Source organism: Periplaneta americana, chromosome 12 (genome assembly GCF_040183065.1).
Source record: "Periplaneta americana isolate PAMFEO1 chromosome 12, P.americana_PAMFEO1_priV1, whole genome shotgun sequence".
NCBI classification, from domain to species: Eukaryota; Metazoa; Arthropoda; class Insecta; order Blattodea; family Blattidae; genus Periplaneta; species Periplaneta americana.
Window position 1 is genome coordinate 55,186,856 of NC_091128.1, and position 18,916 is coordinate 55,205,771.

The following is an 18,916-nucleotide window of genomic DNA, read 5'->3' on the forward strand; positions in this document are numbered from 1 at the left end:
GTAATTAATAAAGATGGCAGTATTAATGAAGAAATAGGAAACAAAATAAATAAAGGCAGAAGTTTGACAAGATGTTTAAATTCTATAGGGCTATTCAAAAAGAAAGAGCAGATTTCAAATATTTATTTTAAACGAAGTATAAACACTAGAAGCATTTACCGCACACCAATGGATAGAGGAAGATTCAATTTTTTTTTTTTTTAACGTTTGGTTACACGCAATGCTCGATCCGAGGTCATAACCAAAGCGGAAACAGCAACGACCTGTCCACCACAGTTATTCGCCAGTCCGAATTTGAGGGACTGAAAATCCTTGCGTAGTCGTTGAACATGCAAGAACTCACCAAAGTTGAATGTTTTTTGCGCCGTTTCTGTAAAGAAAATGTATGAACTTTTTTTTAGTGGATTATTATCCGAATGACACCATTCCAGGATTTTGGATTGGAAGAGGTGGAGAAGATCGTGTTCATCGTGTGTGGCTCCCCGACCTTACCCCTGTGATTTTTATCTGTGAGGTGCATAAAAGACAGGGTGTTTGTACCACACCTCCCTGCTACTCTTCAAGATCTACGATATCGAATTGTTGGAACCGTGAATTCCATAATTAGGGACCAGTTGATTCTTGTGTGGCAAGAAATGGACCACCATTTTGATGTTTGATGCGCATGTTGAGTGCTTGCAACCTCATGGACTGTAAAACTTTAAACCTTCCTCTATCCAATGGTGTGCGGCGAGTGTTTCTACTGTTTGTAGTTTGTTTAAAATAAATATTTGAAATCTGCTCTTTCTTTTTGAATAACCCTGTATTTTATGGGAGAAATGCATACAGAAAAGTACAAAGAAACAAATATACAAAAGCAAGGTCTAGAGTGTATATAGCGCAGAAGTATGGGGCGTAAAGCAGAGACTTAAGAAGAAACGTTTGGCTACTGAAATGGATTTTTTTAAGAAGATGTTGCAGAAGAACAAGAATGGATAAAGTAGCAAACGCAAGAATAAGAGAAATTATGAAAATGGTTAGGGACATCATTGACGAAGTACAGAAGTGACCGAATTGTGTTGTACTCCGCATTGATTGACTGGCTGATTTATCATAACATGTGAAATATGCTGTCTTTGTATTCTTCTTATAAGTGTGAGAATGTGCTTGGTAAACTTTTTGCTCGTTATAAAGAGTATTTTTCATATTAAATGTTTGTATTTCAGTTCAAACTTTATTTAATTGTCTCAAAAGGAATTGCATGTTGACAGAATTGCATCTGAAATCGTAGTATATGTTGTTGTTGTTGTTTTCTAATGCACTCCAATATGTTAAATGGCAAGTTGTAGCCGGTTTAAGTGAACACCATATTTTAACGTTTTGGTGGCTACTTCATTCACACACAACCCCTAGGATGTCTGGAGGACCACACCTACTGTTGGTCGACAGGTCCATTGGACCTAGCTGGGAGATCTTGTTGATCACCAACTTTCCCTCCTTAAGCCACTGGAGGACGATTTTAGTGCCATAGCAGGTCAGCACTAGGAACAGAAAAGTAGAAAGAGGAGGAAGAAAAGTGAAATGAACCCCTAGGCCTCGAATGTCTAATGCTGTCAGGGTCGAAGAAAGTAAGAGTTCAGTCAGAGAACTGGATAGGAAAGGGTAAAGAGGGAATTAGGTATTGAATAGAGGAAAATTATACCAAATCAGTCATTAACTCATCAAGCTGACCAGTGCTAATTGATGAGTAGCCCCTCCCTTTAGTTCAACTTGTAAAATTATGCTTACTAACAGCTACACCATGGGAAGGTAGGGATGGGACACTGGGTATTTGTTCAGATTGATTTCTTAAAGCCTTCAATGGGAAGGATTAATGGCTCTCCCCCTGTATCTGACAGATACCCTTTTTGCAGCCATAGTATATAGCTCAGTTGATAGAGCAGTGAACTAATGACTCAGAGATTCCAGTTGTGTACCTGGGTGGTGGCAGTATTTTTCTCGTGACCATAACTTCCAGAATGGCTACAGAGTGCACCAGCATCTTATCAAATTGAGCACCAGTCCTTTCAAAAGGAAAGAGGCGATTGGAGCTTCGTTTTGACGATATCACATTCTCCTCATGCCAAGGTCAAGAATGCATGTGAGCTTTACCATATGCTGCACAGTGCCCAGGGGTACCTTTATCTTAACATACCTTACCTACCATTCCATCTGGTTTGTTTTTAACACATAGAGACATCTAAAAACAATAATATGGTAATGAAAGAAAATATATAAATTTTATATACCAACTGTACTCAAGTCCAGACATTTAGCCATCAAAATCGGTTATGTTTTGTTTCTGGAAGTGTACTTAATCACTCTTTATTCAATAGAATGTCTAAACTGGATTATTTTACGCTTAGTGATTATTAAATACAAATGCACCAACACAAACATACAACTACACTTTGACTTCTCGCACACAATTGCCAAAGCCTCAGTTGTGGCTCTACAAGTGCAATGGCAGACAAAAATGATGTCATATGACAGTATAACGAAACTTTGCTTTCTTCGATCTTTCTCCATCACTGCTGCTATTGTTGATGCTGCTGCAATCACCATTTTCAAGATCATTACCGCCAGTATCACTGCTAAAAATTTACTGGTTGTATTGCTATGATGTACCGAAATACATATGAGTTTCAGTGCAGTAATTCTGCATATCCATACTGTGAAATATCAGTAGAATGGAGAAAAATTCTCTCGGCACCGGGACTCGAACCCGGGTTTCCAGCTTTACATGCTTTGTGATTCAAGATGGTGCCAAGTTTCGTCAGACCCCGGCCACTTAGTCACTCGTAATGAGTGCACCTCTGTACTTGTGGTTGGACACTGTGTCTACTGTCACATACACACGGCACACGAGGGTAGGCCAACAAAGGGAAACACAGTAGATAGAACTTAAAATGAGGGGATTTAATCCGGCATTAGAACTTGAATCCGGTGTGGCTTCGTGCATAAAGTGCCAGCATGTAAAGCTGGAAATCCAGGTTCAAGTCCCAGTGCTGGAGAGAATTTTTCTCTGTTCTACTGATACTTCACCATATTTACTGATTCACCTACTACAATTTCATACATATCTTGTTGAGAACATCTTATTCATTCATAGTTTTCTGCGCAAATGCAGGTCTTTCACTGCAAACTCAGCATTCTCCAATCTTTCTTATTTTCTGCTTTTCTCTTAGCCTCCGCATATAATCCATATATCTTAATATCGTCTATCATATGATAGTTTCTTCTGCCCCAAACTCTTCTCCCATTCACCAGTAGGCAGTTTCTTCTCTGCCAATGACCCAACCAATCCCTTGGTCTCTTCCTGATCAGTTTCAGCATCATTCTGAATTCACGCACTCTTTCCAGCTTCATTTCTTATTCTGTCTGTTCGTTTCACATGCTTCATTCTTCTCCACATTCACATTTCAAATGCTTCTGGTCGCTTCTCTTCACTTCGCCGTAATGTCCATGTATTTGCCCTATACAATGCTACACTTCATACAAGTCACAAGTCACTTCACAAGTCTCTTCCTTAGTTCTTTTTTCAGGGGTCCTCAGAAGATGCTTCTTTTCCTATTAAAAGCTTCCTTTTCCACTACTAACCTCCTTTTGACTTCCTGGCAGCAGCTCATGTTACTACTTATAGTACATCTCAAGTATTAGAATACGCATGTTTACCTTCTTTATTTTTCTTCCAATAATCATAATATTCGTCTTCTTGGCATTTACAGTATCTTCATCCAATACTGCTCACAGCTGTCATTTAGCTCCAGTAGCAAATCACTTAGTATCGTTTCCTCTTCTGCTAACAATGCTATATCATAAGCAAATTTCATGTACTTTATTCTTCCTCCTACTATCACCTCTTCCATATTCTGAAAAGTTCTTCATTAAATCCTTCAAGTAGATGTTGAACAGGGTAGATGATAAAGAGCATTCTTCTCATACTGTTCTCCCTATTTCACTTCCTTCTGACATTTCTTCTCCTTTCCTGACTTTGATTCGTTGTTTCATATAAAGATTACTGAACAGCCTTCTCGCTTTCCAATCCACACCAATTTTCTTTAGGACCTCCATCAGTTTATTCTAATCGACTCTGTCAAAAGCCTTTTCTAAGTCCACAAATATTATATACACTTCTTTATTCTTCTCTAAGTATCTTTCACCAATTGTTCTTAGCAGTCCAATTGCATCTCTCGTACCTTTTCCCTTCCTGAAGCCAAAGTGCTCTTCTTTGAACTCTCCTTCCATCTTAGAATATAAATGCTGATTCAGTATTCGCAGGAAAATCTTCACCGAGTGCAATGTGTCTAATAGTTCTGAACTGTTTACATTTTTTGGCATTATTTTTCTTCGGTATTGGAAGTAACACTGTCTCCATAAAATCTTAAGGCCATTCACCTTTTTCACATACTTCGTTACATAATGATACAATTTCCTTCTTGTCTTCACCCAAGCATTTCACTAATTCAGTGGGGATTCCATCAACTCCTGCTGCTTTCCCATTCTTCATTTCCCCAAGTGCTAGTTAAACTTCTTCCTTAAAATCGAAAATCCTTTTTCGTCTTCTGATACAGTTGCTTCGTCTTCTATAGCTAAGTCATCTGGACGATTCCCTGTCTCGTATAACTCTTCTACATGTTTCGGTCATGTGTTCAGTGTTCCTGGTTTGTCTGTTATTTCATTTCCAATTTCGTCTTCTATCAACCATATGGATTTCCTGTTCTTGTTTGTGAAGTCTAAACATTCTACTTCGCGGTACATTAAGTCATATCTTCTTTTTCTCTCTAGATCCTCTATTTCTTTACACTTCTCTTTCATCCAGCCTTCCTTCGCCATATCAGTTTTTTTTCTTAGTTCGTTGTTTAGTTTCTTGTAGTTTCTTCAACTTTCTTCTATGTTCATGTTTTCCCATTTTCTCCTTTCTTACATCTTCTGTAACATTTTCCTTGTGACCCAAGGTTTCTTAATTGTACCTATATTAATAAAACTATTACAGAAGTTTAAGCAATCTAAAGTACAATTTCAATTTTCTCATTTAGAGCTCTGCAGAGAATACCATATGAATCTCAGGCTCCAGAGGCACAGGAAGCAATGGGTCAGTCTGATGATGCAGATCAGATTGCACAGTCTGCTTTGAACAATATTCGAGATATATTATTGGATCTGCCGAAACAAGTAGAGCAGGCTCACAAACTTCCCAGAGAAGTGGAAGATACCAGTAAGCTGACATTTCAGGTAAACAGACTAAGAGCATTTCCTTTTATGAGTATTTAATTTTGTAACATTTCCAACACAAACTTGGAGTTTTTTTTATTTATATGAGACTGTATTGTAAGCATGTATTTCTACTAAAACATGTGATTCGTTGTCTAAAAAAAAGCCTGTTGCTGTAATACCCAATATTTTCGACTGGACATTAACGTTATGTTTTCAGTATCACAAACATGACAAATATACTTCATAAGAAATATGTGCTAATGGGAATTGTGAACTCCAATCCATAATAACTAAATATCATCCATTTTTTAAATTCTGCACCATTTCGTGAAAAATTGTATTAGCATTTAATATTGCACGCCACTGTTACACAACATTTCCTGTTTAACTTTACTAAGCTCCAGAGATAATTTTATTTATTAACTTCAAGTATCCACAAAACATCACAAATTTCATGGATATTGGTATTAGTTTTGAGGAGACAGTTCTCTCTCTTATTTCATACAGGTACTGAGTGAGCAGTGAATAAAACTGAGAGAACCAGCAACAGTAGCCTAATTAAATTTCTGCAAAAGAAAACATTGGGAACAATAGAACATAAAAATTTCGAACTTATGCAGAGGAAACAAGTATGTTAATGAGCGTATTCATATGTTTTCACATGTACATACATGTAAAACTTCATTGCAAAGAATAAACTGTTTTAGACCACATATGATTACCCGTATATACTATTTTTAGATTCTCAAACAGATTGTCCAGTGATATTCCATCCACAGTATTTACGTCCACTTGTGATTGTAGTCCACATGAATTTTATGTCCACAACAGTTTTATTCATTTACAGTATTTACCAGTATGTCCACTCTTAAAAATCGTCCATTTTATGTTTCATCCGTTATATCATGATATCCAGGCATATTTTAGTCCATCTTGCATATTTTTATTTTACATTATTTATGGACCATTTTAATACTTTGATCTGTTAATACTGGACCTACATTTTCAGGTTTTTTTTTTTTTAAATCAACATTATAGGCTACATACACTTGTATGTATGTGCAGTAAGAAAATAAACAAAAGATTTAATTTTTGGAAAGTACTTGTACCTAAAGAAAAACTAAAATATTTCTTCTATATATTGTTATTGAGATGAGTACTGAAGTCAGATTGTTTGGTGAGGGTGAGAGATTACCTGGCATTTTTTTCAATGGAGGCTTTTTTACAGACTCAGAAACTAAATTTGGGCCACCTGAATTTCACAAGTTCCAGTTATAGCATACTGCGCATGCTCAGTTATAACTGGAAGTTGGAAAATTCAGGTGGCCCAAATTTTGTTTCTGTGTCTGTACATACCTCGGTCTTAAGGTTACTTTTAGTATTTTCATACATATTCCAATCCAATATATGTTATTTGGCAATCTTAAAAGTTTCTTATAGAGAACTAAAGACTTTTCTTCTATAACACTTTTCCTGCAATAAAAAGTAAAAAGTAGCATCAATGGATATGGTCTTCATCCCAGTGATAAAATAGGCGCCTGATTATGACTAATTCTAGTTCATTCAGGTTTTGGTCAATTGCAGTTATCAATACTTAAGATCAGTACTGGTATGTCATGACAGGATGTATGCACATCTTATATGTTAGATTCAAGGTTGACCTGTAGCATCCTCATTTGCTTCCAAGTACAGTACTTCAGTAGATTTAAACAGCTAGTTATTCTATTGATCAATTTGGAAATATGAGTTTTCCAGGTAAGTTTGTTATCGCCGTATCAAATACCAAAGGAGATAGATTTGATCCATTGCTGTGGATTGAGCCTCAGCGTAGCTCAATGGTTAGAGTGCCCAGTGCATAGAACTGGGGGTCCCGGATTCAATCCCTGGCACCAAGCGAATTTTTCTTCATTTTAACCAATGGTAACCATAACAGATAATTCTGTAGGACCAAAATTAATCTTTACGTAGATCATTCGTCCAACAGTGCATATATACTATGGAGTCTCGGCCACCAAGTCACTCATATGAGTGTGCTCCATGTGTGATGAATGACTGTTGACTTAATATATGTGTCAATATATATTTTGAACGTGGAGTAAGTCGACCTGGTTGGCAAGTTGGTATAGCGCTGGCCTTCTATGCCCAAGGTTGCGGGTTCGATCCCGGGCCAGGTCGATGGCATTTAAGTGTGCTTAAATGCGACAGGCTCATGTCAGTAGATTTACTGGCATGTAAAAGAACTCCTGCGGGACAAAATTCCGGCACATCCAGCGACCCTGATATAACCTCTGCAGTTGCGAGCGTCGTTAAATAAAACATAACATTTTAACAACATGGAGTAAGGCCACTAAGGAAAAATACCAAAGGAGAAAGATTCGATCCGGTGCTATGGATTGAACCTCGATGTAGCTCAGTGGTTAGAGCGCCCAGTGCATGGAACTGGGGGCCCTGGGTTCGATTCCCGGTGGCGGAACGAATTTTTCTCCATTAATAGCCAATGGTAATCATGACGAAAAGATTATAGAGCTGAAGCTCTGCTACTGAGCTACTCTGTAGCCTTGTGGGCATTTGCCTAAGTAAGTATGTTTACTGCAGGGGGCATTTCGAATCTACCATAACAAGCAGTATATTGATATTTTAAAAAACCACTATTCATCTTTGTTACAATACAGAGTGTTGGAAAGAAATGATTTATCCCTTATTAGTGCACATAGAAACTCTTAAGACATAAGCCTTTAAAAACATATTCTCTTGTGTACTCAGCTCAGGCATTCCTGTGCATGCACATATCCACATTTCTGAGATTTACAAAACTCCAGCCGGCAATTTTTTGGGGACCTCTGTACAGTGTACATTCTTGCCACTAACTAGGTTTCCTTGAACTGCGGTGGTGTTTCATCTCATTCACTTTGTACCTGACTATGGAGATGTGTATCTTGATATGTGACACAATGGACTTCTTACACATATCACGATTTTCACATCACCATGATCTATTTCACATGCTCTATTTCCATTTTTACTGAAGGAGTGGAACTGATTATATTATGTTGTTTTTATAAATGGAGTAAGTAAATGTGCCATTGTAATGTCTTTAGAATTCTTCACTTATGCTTAAAGATCTTTGGGCTGTCCAACATAAAAAAAAAGTGGACCCAGAATGACTCACTGAGACCGTAACAGACCTTGGGCCTTATACTTATTTGGATGATGATGATGATGATGATGATGATGATGATGATGATGATGTTGTATATGCTTAAATGGGAAAAGGTATTGTTTGTTAATGCTACAATTTTATGCCTCCTTCAAAGTCCTGGCATATAGCACACATTGGCTTCTACTAGCATGGAAACCGCAAACCCCGTAATTGCATTCAAGTGGCCAAAATTTGAATAAGCACTTGTTTTGACATCAATAACATGGTGGAAGAAAAAAGTTATCTTTTTTATTTGCCCCCATGAGAATGTTTGCATGTGAGTCTATATATATATATATATATATATATATATATATATATATATATAATTTATTTATTTATTTAACCTGGTAGAGATAAGGCCATCAGGCCTTCTCTTCCCCTCTACCAGTATTTTTTGTGTGTGTGTGTGTGCGTGCGTGCGTGCGTGCGTGCGTGCGTGCGTGCGCGCGCGCGCGCGCGTGTGTAATTACAACCCCTTCTCGAAGTTGACTATGCACCTGAAATGTACTCCAACCATCCATGCGCTACACCTCTCCCACCTGGTACAACTAGTCACGTAGTGGAGATGTGCCCCACAAGCTTTTCTAGTTTTTTAAGTCAAATTAACTAAATCCTTCGCTCCGGTGTTTGTCCATGTATTTTCTCCTCTAAACAGAATACAGAAAGCGTTTTCATGAGCGCAGCAAAAAACCAATCGTTGCCATTACACATTTCGGTATTAAAATTACTAATAGGCTACATGATTTCCTCGACTCTTTCCAGAAATTTCAATATTTAAATTTTGTGCAGGACGTCCAAATTTCCTAAGTTAACATGCAATTTCTCTTTTAATTTCGAAAAAGGTTGGTCGATTAGGTGTTCATTTCATTCATTTTTAATATAAAATATTTCCTTAGACACACTGATTAATCACATCACACCACTCACAGTACTTAACACACTGGAACTGTAATGATATACAGTAGTCCAGGCCTGTGTGTTCTAACGCAGGTCATAAAGAGATGAGGGTGTTGACGGTTCTTTTGTATTTTCGGAGAGAGCTGTTTCGGTTGCAGCTCTAATGCAGTCTTATGGGACGGTGAAGAAAACCAGTTTTCTGCTGCCGACTACCCTACGTTGAGCTTCAGGAACTGCCAATCACAGATCCGAAAAGTACACTACAGCTAAAATTCTCGAGCAGTTCAAGGCTCCTACAGACAGTAAAATCTCGAATCTAAGGAGAATGAATTGGAAAAATAAATGAAACAATGAACTAGATTACATAAAAGCACGTTTTACATTTTAATTTTTTCAGGTCCATTTAAATGGCGGTTCTGCAACTCTGCAGTTCTTATTGTAGAGCCGCCCCTGCTATGTACAGATATATGCTTATTACTACTATGTGTTCTATTCTGCTTTAATTGTTTGTGATGTCAATTGAATTAAAGTCAATCAAATTCACAAATTTGCAAAAGTCTTTTAAGAATTTTTTTTGTTAGGTCTCTTTTAACTGGTGGCCAAATTCCTCACTTGGTTATTATGTTTCTCCGCAGTGTTTGCCTTTCCATATTGTATTTGGAACATTCGAGCAGAAGATGGCCGACGGTTTGATCTCCTCCTTCACAGGGACAAGTTGCATCTGGTGTTATTTGGAATCTATAGAAGTAGGCCCTTATTCTTCCGTGTCCTGTGACCATGGTTGTGAGTCCCGATGTAATTGGAATTTTCATAACTAGTCTCTCTGCGATGCGTGGAAAGTACTTCTTTGTTACAGCTCCGTTATTTGTAGCTCGCCATTCTCGTTCCCAACTCCTCATGCTCTCTTCTCGTAGTGTCTTCAGTACTTCGGTCTTCGGCATCTTGTTGAAGGATACGGGCTCGTCACTTCTGGCAGCTTGTTTAGCAAGATGGTTTGCTAATTCATTGCCATATATACCGATGTGAGCCTTGACCCACGAGAATGCTACCGTTCAGTTGTTGCTTTTCAGATAGCTCAATATCTGCCTGATATTTTCTATTAAGCTGTTGTGATTACTGGTATTTTTTAGCGAGTCTAGTGTAATTTTGCTGTCAGTATATAAAGCTAGAGTTTTAGGAGAATTGAAGTTCTGTTGCATTTCTGGTACTGTTTCTAGTGCCTTCAGGATTGCAAGTTGTTCCGCATGATTGTTAGAGCATTTGTCATCAAGCTTGTATTGTAATTGTTGAGATATCTGACCATCGAGTAGCACCACGATTCCTGAGCCAACTCCATCCTTGGACTTGCTGCCATCAGGATATATTTCCAGAGCGTAATCTTTTGCAGATCGACGACATCCTCTGTGCCATTGAAATTTGCTGGATGAGGTCATTCCTTTAGTGGTAGCACAGTATCCACGTTGACATTTTCTTTTCTTTTTAGGACATTGTAGGCTTTGGCTATCTCCTGTAATTTGATTATAATAGGTGTCATGCCTGTTATCATGCAGAGTGCTTCCGTAGATGTTGTTCTGAATGCTTTCGCGATTTTCAGATTTATTAACCGCTGGACCCTTATTAATTTCATCCGATTCGATTGTTTCTGGAGACTTTCGATCCATACTGGAGCACCGTAAGATAATAAAGGCAGGTGTGTGTGTGTGTGTGTGTGTGTGTGCGTGCGTGCGTGCGTGCGTGCGTGTGTGTGTGTTAAAAGTGCTGATGATAATGGGCAGCCTTGTTTCATGCCTTGATTAATTTTAGCTTTGTTACTGATTGCATTCGTAATATCTATTAATATTTCTGTATAAACTTTGTATTACTTCAATTAATAAAATAAAAAAAAAAGAATACAAGGTTCATACAAAAATAAAATTATTCTCCATTATTTGCAATTATGTATTTTAGTTAATTTTTTGAAAAAAAAAAAAAAAAAAGTGAATAAAACTTTAAATCGACTTTTAAAAAATGGGCATAAATCTATGGACCGAAGAAAGTAAACAAAATATTTGTGGACTTATAATGTTAAAGGACAATATTAAAAATGGACGGATTGTCTATGGACGAAAAAGAATGGACGAAATTTCTGTGTGCTAAATAAAGCGAAACTACATGGTTGTGAACAAAATAAAGTACCTATAGGCCTACATTCAGGCCTGGAAACTATTTTTATTTAGTTTTCGTCATATTTTATATGGAGTACTCAGATTTTGAAACTACAAGTTGATCTTTAAAATAGGAACACTTAAATGCTTGCAAATCGCAGTATCACTGCCCTGAAAACAAGACATAATATCTGTGTCATGCTTCTGAATACTTAATTATGGATAAATTTATATTCCAGGCTACCAACAATCTCCAGCGAGTGAACAGTGTCAGACCGGACATAGAGAATTTGATTGACCACCTTAGTAATCGAAAAAATGAATTAGATACAACAGGTGGTGACATCAAAGCGCAGATAGAGGCCCTCAGACAAAAAATTTCTATGGCCAGAGATGTGGCAAACAGGTAAGAATAACAACATGTACAGTACGTTAATGTTAAAAGTGAGAAAAATATCTATTGAAGTGGCGTATAAAACTCAATATATTAATATACCTATAATAGTGAATAGTTTTATAATTTCAGTCAACAACTTATCAATTAATACAGAAAACAATTTTCTGTTATTTCACATCATAAGGTTATATAAATTGTTTTCTCAGAGCTGATGTAAGGGGTTATGAATAATTATTGGGCAAGGGCATGATAACACTGAGCCTCCATACATGTGAGTTCGCCCACCTTACATCTCACTTAGTACACACACCTGATCTTATAGATTGGATTTGGATGACTCTATGCTGTAGTATACTATGACAAGGGAAGAAATGATAGGTAATAAACAAATGTGGGACACTGGGTGAAAGCTGAAAGGGAGAAAAATGATATTCTGTTGTACAAAAGTTGAAAATGTTAAGAGATAATTCTTCTTCTTCTTCTTCTTCTTCTTCTTCTTCTTCTTCTTCTTCTTCTTCTTCTTCTTCTTCTTCTTCTTCACTTCAGGGATTAGGCTTGAAGCCTGTTCCAGCTTTTCACAGTGACCCCTTCCAACGTTTCCTTGGTCTTCCTTGGTCTCTTTTTCCTTTTGGTCTATATGTTAATAGCCTATTCGTCTTTTGAATTCGGTTGCTATCCATTCTCTCTAGATGTTCAATCCACTGCTCTCTAAAATTACGAATATTTTCTTCCAGTGATACCACATTTAATTTGCTTCTTATATCGTCATTCTTAATTCTATCTAGCCAAATGCAACCCTTGACCAATCTTAGAAACTTCATTTCAGATGCTTGCAATTTCTTTCTGGCATTGCTTGTGAGAGTCCATGTCTCTGATCCATACAACATAACTACTAGTACTGCTGTTACAGTAGATCATCTTCACTTTTATTTATCAAAACCTGGTCATCTGCAAATAGCATCGTCTTAATATTAAAATTAAGAGTGATTTTAATACCATTAGGTGATCTACTGTTCCATTCTCTAACAATGTCGTCCATATATATTAAAAACAAACTTGGTGAAATACTACAGCTTTGTCTTACATCTTGATTAATTGAAATATCCTTGCTATATTTCCCGTGTCCAGTATTAATGCTAATTGTCGTGTTTCTGTAGATACTTTTCAATATGTTTATGAAATGATTAGGATACCCTCTTCTATACATTATCTGCCAGCGTACATAATCAAAAGCTTTTTCATAGTCAGCAAAGGCCAAGTGAGTTTCTAAGATAATTCATTCAAGTGTAATTTATTACAGTTATTAATGAATTAGTATTAGATTCCGAATAGGTTTTTTTTATTAATAGCGGGTATTTCAGGCCCCTATGCATTTGCCACCCCTTTGTGGTGATTCTGCTCTCACATGATAAGTAAGTAAATAACAGTGATTCTGTTTTTTCAGGATCAAAGTGGGCGTCACATTTGCGCAAAATACATCACTAGAATTGCGTAATCCAGAGAGCCTTTCACAATTGGCGACATCTACTAAGGTTTCTGTCTATTTCAAGACAAGTCAGCGCTATGGCTTTTTGTTGTATCTCGGCAATGAGCTTGGTACACACCGAAAAATGCGCAGAGTCCGCAGTGACGACTTCATGGCACTTGAAATTGAAAATGGCTATCCAGTTCTTACAATTGATCTTGGATCGGGCACACAGAGAATTAACAGTGACAAACTGGTATCAGATAATATATGGTATCAAGCAATTATTGAAAGGTAAGTGGACCAAAATAGCTCTTGAACATAAGAATGGTGAGTTTAAGCTATTTTAGATGTCTTGTTATATTTTAATTTTTAGTTTAATTTTATCACTCCAAAATTTCAGAGAAATGAGTAAAAAATGGTACAGTAATACTTATCATCAGAAAGTTTATTACTTTTAAATGAGAGCTGCTATTTTTAAGTAGACCTATGTTCTTAAGTTGTTCTATATGTCTGATGGTGTTGGTTGCCATTGTCTCGAGTTATGTTCCACAAAAAAGTCACTTAATTCTGCAAGCCTGGTAGTGTTGAGTTCGAAATGCCTTTAAGGCAAAATTCATTACTGATATGTTAGACCAGGCCTGCAGAACTCGTAAGAAGGGGAAATATGACGTCAGCCTCACTCCACTTCTATTGGGGATGATTGACTTCCGTGTCATCAAAGGTCCATCAGTGGTGGCATGTAATTTTCAAAAAGGATTGTAATAAATTCATTGTTTTTATACCGGTAATGCATTATCTCGTTTCAAGTTTTACAATTATGCTAGATTTCCTGTCGGTAGTTTCTTTGAGATTTCTTTGCACCTAATCTGTTTTATATTTTCGAAAACTTTCCTCCTATCATCACCTACGGAAACATAAATTTATAGCATTTAAGTAATGAACCTTGAAAGTCACTATTAATTTCAATTCAAAATGAACACAACGAGTGACGTCCTTAATTTTACAGTAAGTTATATAAATAAATAATCAATATACAGTTCGTAATAATGAACTTACCCGAAAGTTTGTGCATTCCATAATTCTTAATATGGACTTTGTTGAAATGTAGTTTAATATTGAAATGACGAGTGGAGATGAATTGGATGGGACACAGTAAACAAGCAATTCTTTCGTCTTCAACAACAAAATAATCATATTACTATTTCCTTTGGAAGTAGTATTCCTTCACGGGTTTAGATTTTGCCATGTTCCATGTTCCAGTTCTCAGTAATAGGGCTTCATGAACAGCATTGGAAGTAACTATCTCAAATTAAGTGTGCGAACTAGTTTTCAGTTTGGTTTATATACAGGACAGGAAAGAGTGTCAAGCTGATTATTCGGGAAGAAGTGGCTGATGGCAGAGAGAAGAGACACGTCAATGAGATGATCCTGCCTGGAACAACTTCTATCTTCAATTTGGATCAAGAATTGTCTAAGCTGTTTGTTGGGGGTTATCCAACGACTTTCGCTATGCAGCCCGATGTCAAGTATCAATCATTTGAAGGAGAAATGGAAGACCTGGTTGTAGGCAACACTCCTGTTTCGTTATGGAACTTTGTCGATGCAGAGAACAATGAAAATGGTGCTATAGAAAGGTGAGTCTTAGAACTGATTTTTTAAAAGAAATATTCTGGGCAGGTTTGTCACAGAAGTAAACAAAGTTGAACACTAAGAGGCCTTAAAAAGAGTTGTACAGCTGATTAATAGAACATTATATTGCAAATAAAATAACGAATAGCAGTACGAGTATCTAAATATCGTAATCTGTTTCGATATATAATATTCAGCAAAGAACTTCATTGATTTTTTGTAATTTTAATCTACTTATTTTTCACAAATTTCTAGCATTGTTTTATCTATTTTTAACTGTAAATTAAAAAAAAAATATCCTTGAAATCATACAGAACTTTTACAAGACGCTCATGTTTCATAGTAATTTATTTAATTCCTTTTACATTATACTGGAAAACTTCTTAGTAGTAGGTACGAGTTTTAGTCTTAGCCAACTACACGAAACCTGTGGTGATAAGATACACATAGGACAGTGAAGTCACGGCATCTGCTATACTAATGAGTACCTTTTTTATTATTCTTATAATATTAGACATAGCATGGAATATTAAAAATTTCTGACTATAGCGTACAATAATTGTTATTTTTACATAAATTATTACATTATTCGCCTAACAAATTAGGAGAACAAAAACTTAAAATACACTGAAAACAAGATATAATGGCATAATAGATACAATATATAAAATTAACACATTTATAAAACATCTACATAAACACAATATAAAAATACCCGTACATTTGTACAATAATAATTAAACACACATACTTAGAACAATGATCAATTTCAGGGATTCAGAGCCATTTTTGGAGTCCTGTATTTTACAAATTGATTTACATTACCGGTACCAGTATATTGTCCAATTTGCCACACTATGGGATTGGGACTCTTGTCAAGACGTGAGTAGAATTTCTGTATAAGGTTTTTCAAAATTACAGACAGATATTTAACCTCTAGGTCTTCGTGAATCAGTGTACCAATCAGAGCCATCAAAGTCATCTGGGCAACTTGTAAAGGCTTCGCCCATGCTGGAGCAGCATATGTTAATATTGTAAGGTTCAAGGATCTATAAAGCAACAATTTGTGATTTATTGATATTGCTCCAGATTTGAGCAGGGGGAAATGTACTGTTCGACCCATGGCCTTACCTTTAGAATACCTGTAGGTACCGGAAATGTTTCTGTCAGTTTAACTTTCTGTCTAAGATTACACCTGGATATTTGGTGGTTTTTCTGTTCTGCAAAACACGATCATAAATATATAACTGGGAAACTCTTTTTAGCGACATTTGTGTGAAACATACTGTTTTCGTCTTTTAAACATTAAGCTATATGTTGATAAATTTACTGCGTACAGTAAATATTGTACAGAAGCAGACCAAGTTCAGAGTCTTGTGGGATGCCAGCTTTCATGTCAAGGGTTTTGAACAGACTAATCCTTCTTTTATTTGATATGTTCTGCCTGGCAAATAGGAAACAATAATCTTTACAGTGACATCTGGAAGTCCAGTAATTGTCGGAAAACCAATTCTGTGTGTCAAACTGAATCTTAAACTTTTGCTATGTCTAGAAAGATAGCTCCCAAGTTGAATGTTTTCGTTATTATCTCTGCCAGACTTACAGCTTAATGAGTTGTTAGTCGATTCTGCGTTTAATATTACCCATTCAAAAATCTTGCCAGCTGTTGATAAGAGACTGATGGGCCTCTGATTTTGTGGGTATTGAGGTCTTTTATTTTTTGGGGTACCATTATAAACTAGTCCCATGAGACTTTGGATTGATGTTGCGCGAATTTTTACTTCGTTCCTACATTTATTTTCAGATATTGCTAGAATCAGTGAGATCCAGACACATCTAAAACTCAAATGTTAGGAATACCGGTAGTGTGTTGTATCAATGAAAAAAAAAAAAAAACAACAACAACAACGAAAATACTGAAATCTTATACAGTACAGTTAGGCCTACTTAAAAGACAGGATGCTAGAACTTGATAGTAAATAGACCTACGTACATAATATTCATTATTAAAAACCGCAAAAAACGTGAATAACTTACTTTGAAGAATGTGTATTTTTCCTTTCACAAAAAAATAAAGAGTTTTTTTGTGTTAAGTTGGCTACGAACTGAAAGTGGACAGGCTTGAGTAAAATTAGTACGAGCGCAATAACAACTGCTGACCTTCTTTTAACGAAGACGTGATAAATATCTGTAAATATTTGATTAAACGGCCATTTAATCAAATATTTATATTCAAGTGTTAAAAGTAGTGTACGAAAGATTCAACATGAAATATCTGTACCTATACTTTGCATAAACTTCAGAGTTTAAGTATTGTAAGATTTTAAACAGAAGTGTCAGATTAAAAACAAATATTCTGACTTGTATTATTTTACAGTAATTTATTCCTACATCTCATCTATACTTCCATTGGTAGAATTTTTTTTTTATCTTAGGTTTTATTTATAGTCACTTTAACTCTTAGGTCATTTCACGACTTGACTCTGTTTGGAGTGGTACATTGTTATTGATACATTAGATTGCTGCCATCTGTCGACCAGTACATCAAATACAGTCAGTTAGGAAATATTATCTGTAGGCCTATGTTTTTGTAGTGCAAATGGAACCAATCTGGCATAGGGTTACCAGACGTCCAGAAAATCCCGGACATGCCCTGCTTTTTAACCTTCTGTCCGATGTCCGGGGGGAATTTCTGAAAAATCTTTAATATCATACATTTGAGAAACATACATTCATCAGTATTAAAATGGATTAGTGACTCGACTATGCCCGAGGTCGCGGGTTCGATCCAGGGCCAGGTCGATGGCATTTAAGTGTGCTTAAATGCAACAGGCTCATATCAGTAGATTTACTGACATGTAAAAAAATTCTTGCGGACAAAATTTCGGAACACAGGTGACGCTGATATAACCTCGTCAGTTGCGAGCGTCGTTAAATAAAACATAACATTTTTAACATTAGTGACTCGGGAAAGAACGAAATTAGCTACAATTCAACATGACTATCATCAAAGATCATAGTCATTCAAAGTCTTTGCTATCATGGCAGTAAGTAAAAAATATGCAGTAGTGCAATGGTCGTGCGAAGCATGTTCGAGTGGACAAAAATGCAAACACTGTACCGGTACTGGTTCACTGCCTTTTGACCATTGCAGAGTACTGAAGCACAAAACTTATGAGTATTGGTTCAGTTGTAATACTTGCATCAAGATGCAAAAAAGAAAATATAAATTCAGTGATGCTTTAGAAAAAAAGTATACATGTTTACAACAGAGAGAAATGAACACAGAGCACCAGCTCTGTCCTCCAGCAACACATGCCTATGTTTCTATTGCAAAGCTTTAGTGGCGCCAACTTTTGGAAAACATTATGTGGGCTCAAAAACTTGAGTTATAAGGTAAAATAAATATCATTAATAATAATAATAATAATAATAATAATAATAATAATAATAATAATAATAATAATAATAATAAACAACTTATTGGGGGTTTGGGCCCCGCAGGGCCATATAAGTTGGCTCCACTGCAAAGCTTATAAAATAATATTTAAATATATTTATGGGCTGCCGAATTATTACGATAAATTATGGTACATACGCAATGGCTGTTGCTGGTTCCACTTATCTACACTCTCGCCGCTACTGTACCGGTTCCCCACTCATACCCAGCGACCGAGAACATCATTAAATAAAATAAAGACTAGTGATGTGCATTCGACACATCCACACTTCGTAATATAAAGACGTACGCAAAATTATGGCACAAGTATAAATGTACATTGGACACATCCCCAGTAAAATAACAGCACAAATAGTAGGGGTTTTATTGGACACCTACTAAAATAATACTTCGTAAAATAAACACACAACTAATAATTGTTAGTTCGGAATTACTGAACCACGTTGTCACAGAAACTGGGATGTGGTATGTGACGTGCATTTAT

The 18,916-nt window shown here is 36.3% G+C and overlaps 1 protein-coding gene across 2 annotated transcripts in view; it reads left to right on the plus strand.

Annotated features, from left to right (window-relative positions):
• Positions 1–18,916, plus strand: part of LanA (laminin subunit alpha) — a 275,604-nt gene that overhangs the window by 212,198 nt on the left and 44,490 nt on the right. For both annotated transcript variants that reach the window (XM_069841346.1, XM_069841347.1), the window contains exons 39-42: positions 5,058–5,253; positions 11,718–11,884; positions 13,320–13,634; positions 14,693–14,977. In XM_069841346.1, the coding sequence (XP_069697447.1) occupies positions 5,058–5,253; positions 11,718–11,884; positions 13,320–13,634; positions 14,693–14,977 (963 nt within the window). The remainder of the gene's footprint in view (positions 1–5,057; positions 5,254–11,717; positions 11,885–13,319; positions 13,635–14,692; positions 14,978–18,916) is intronic.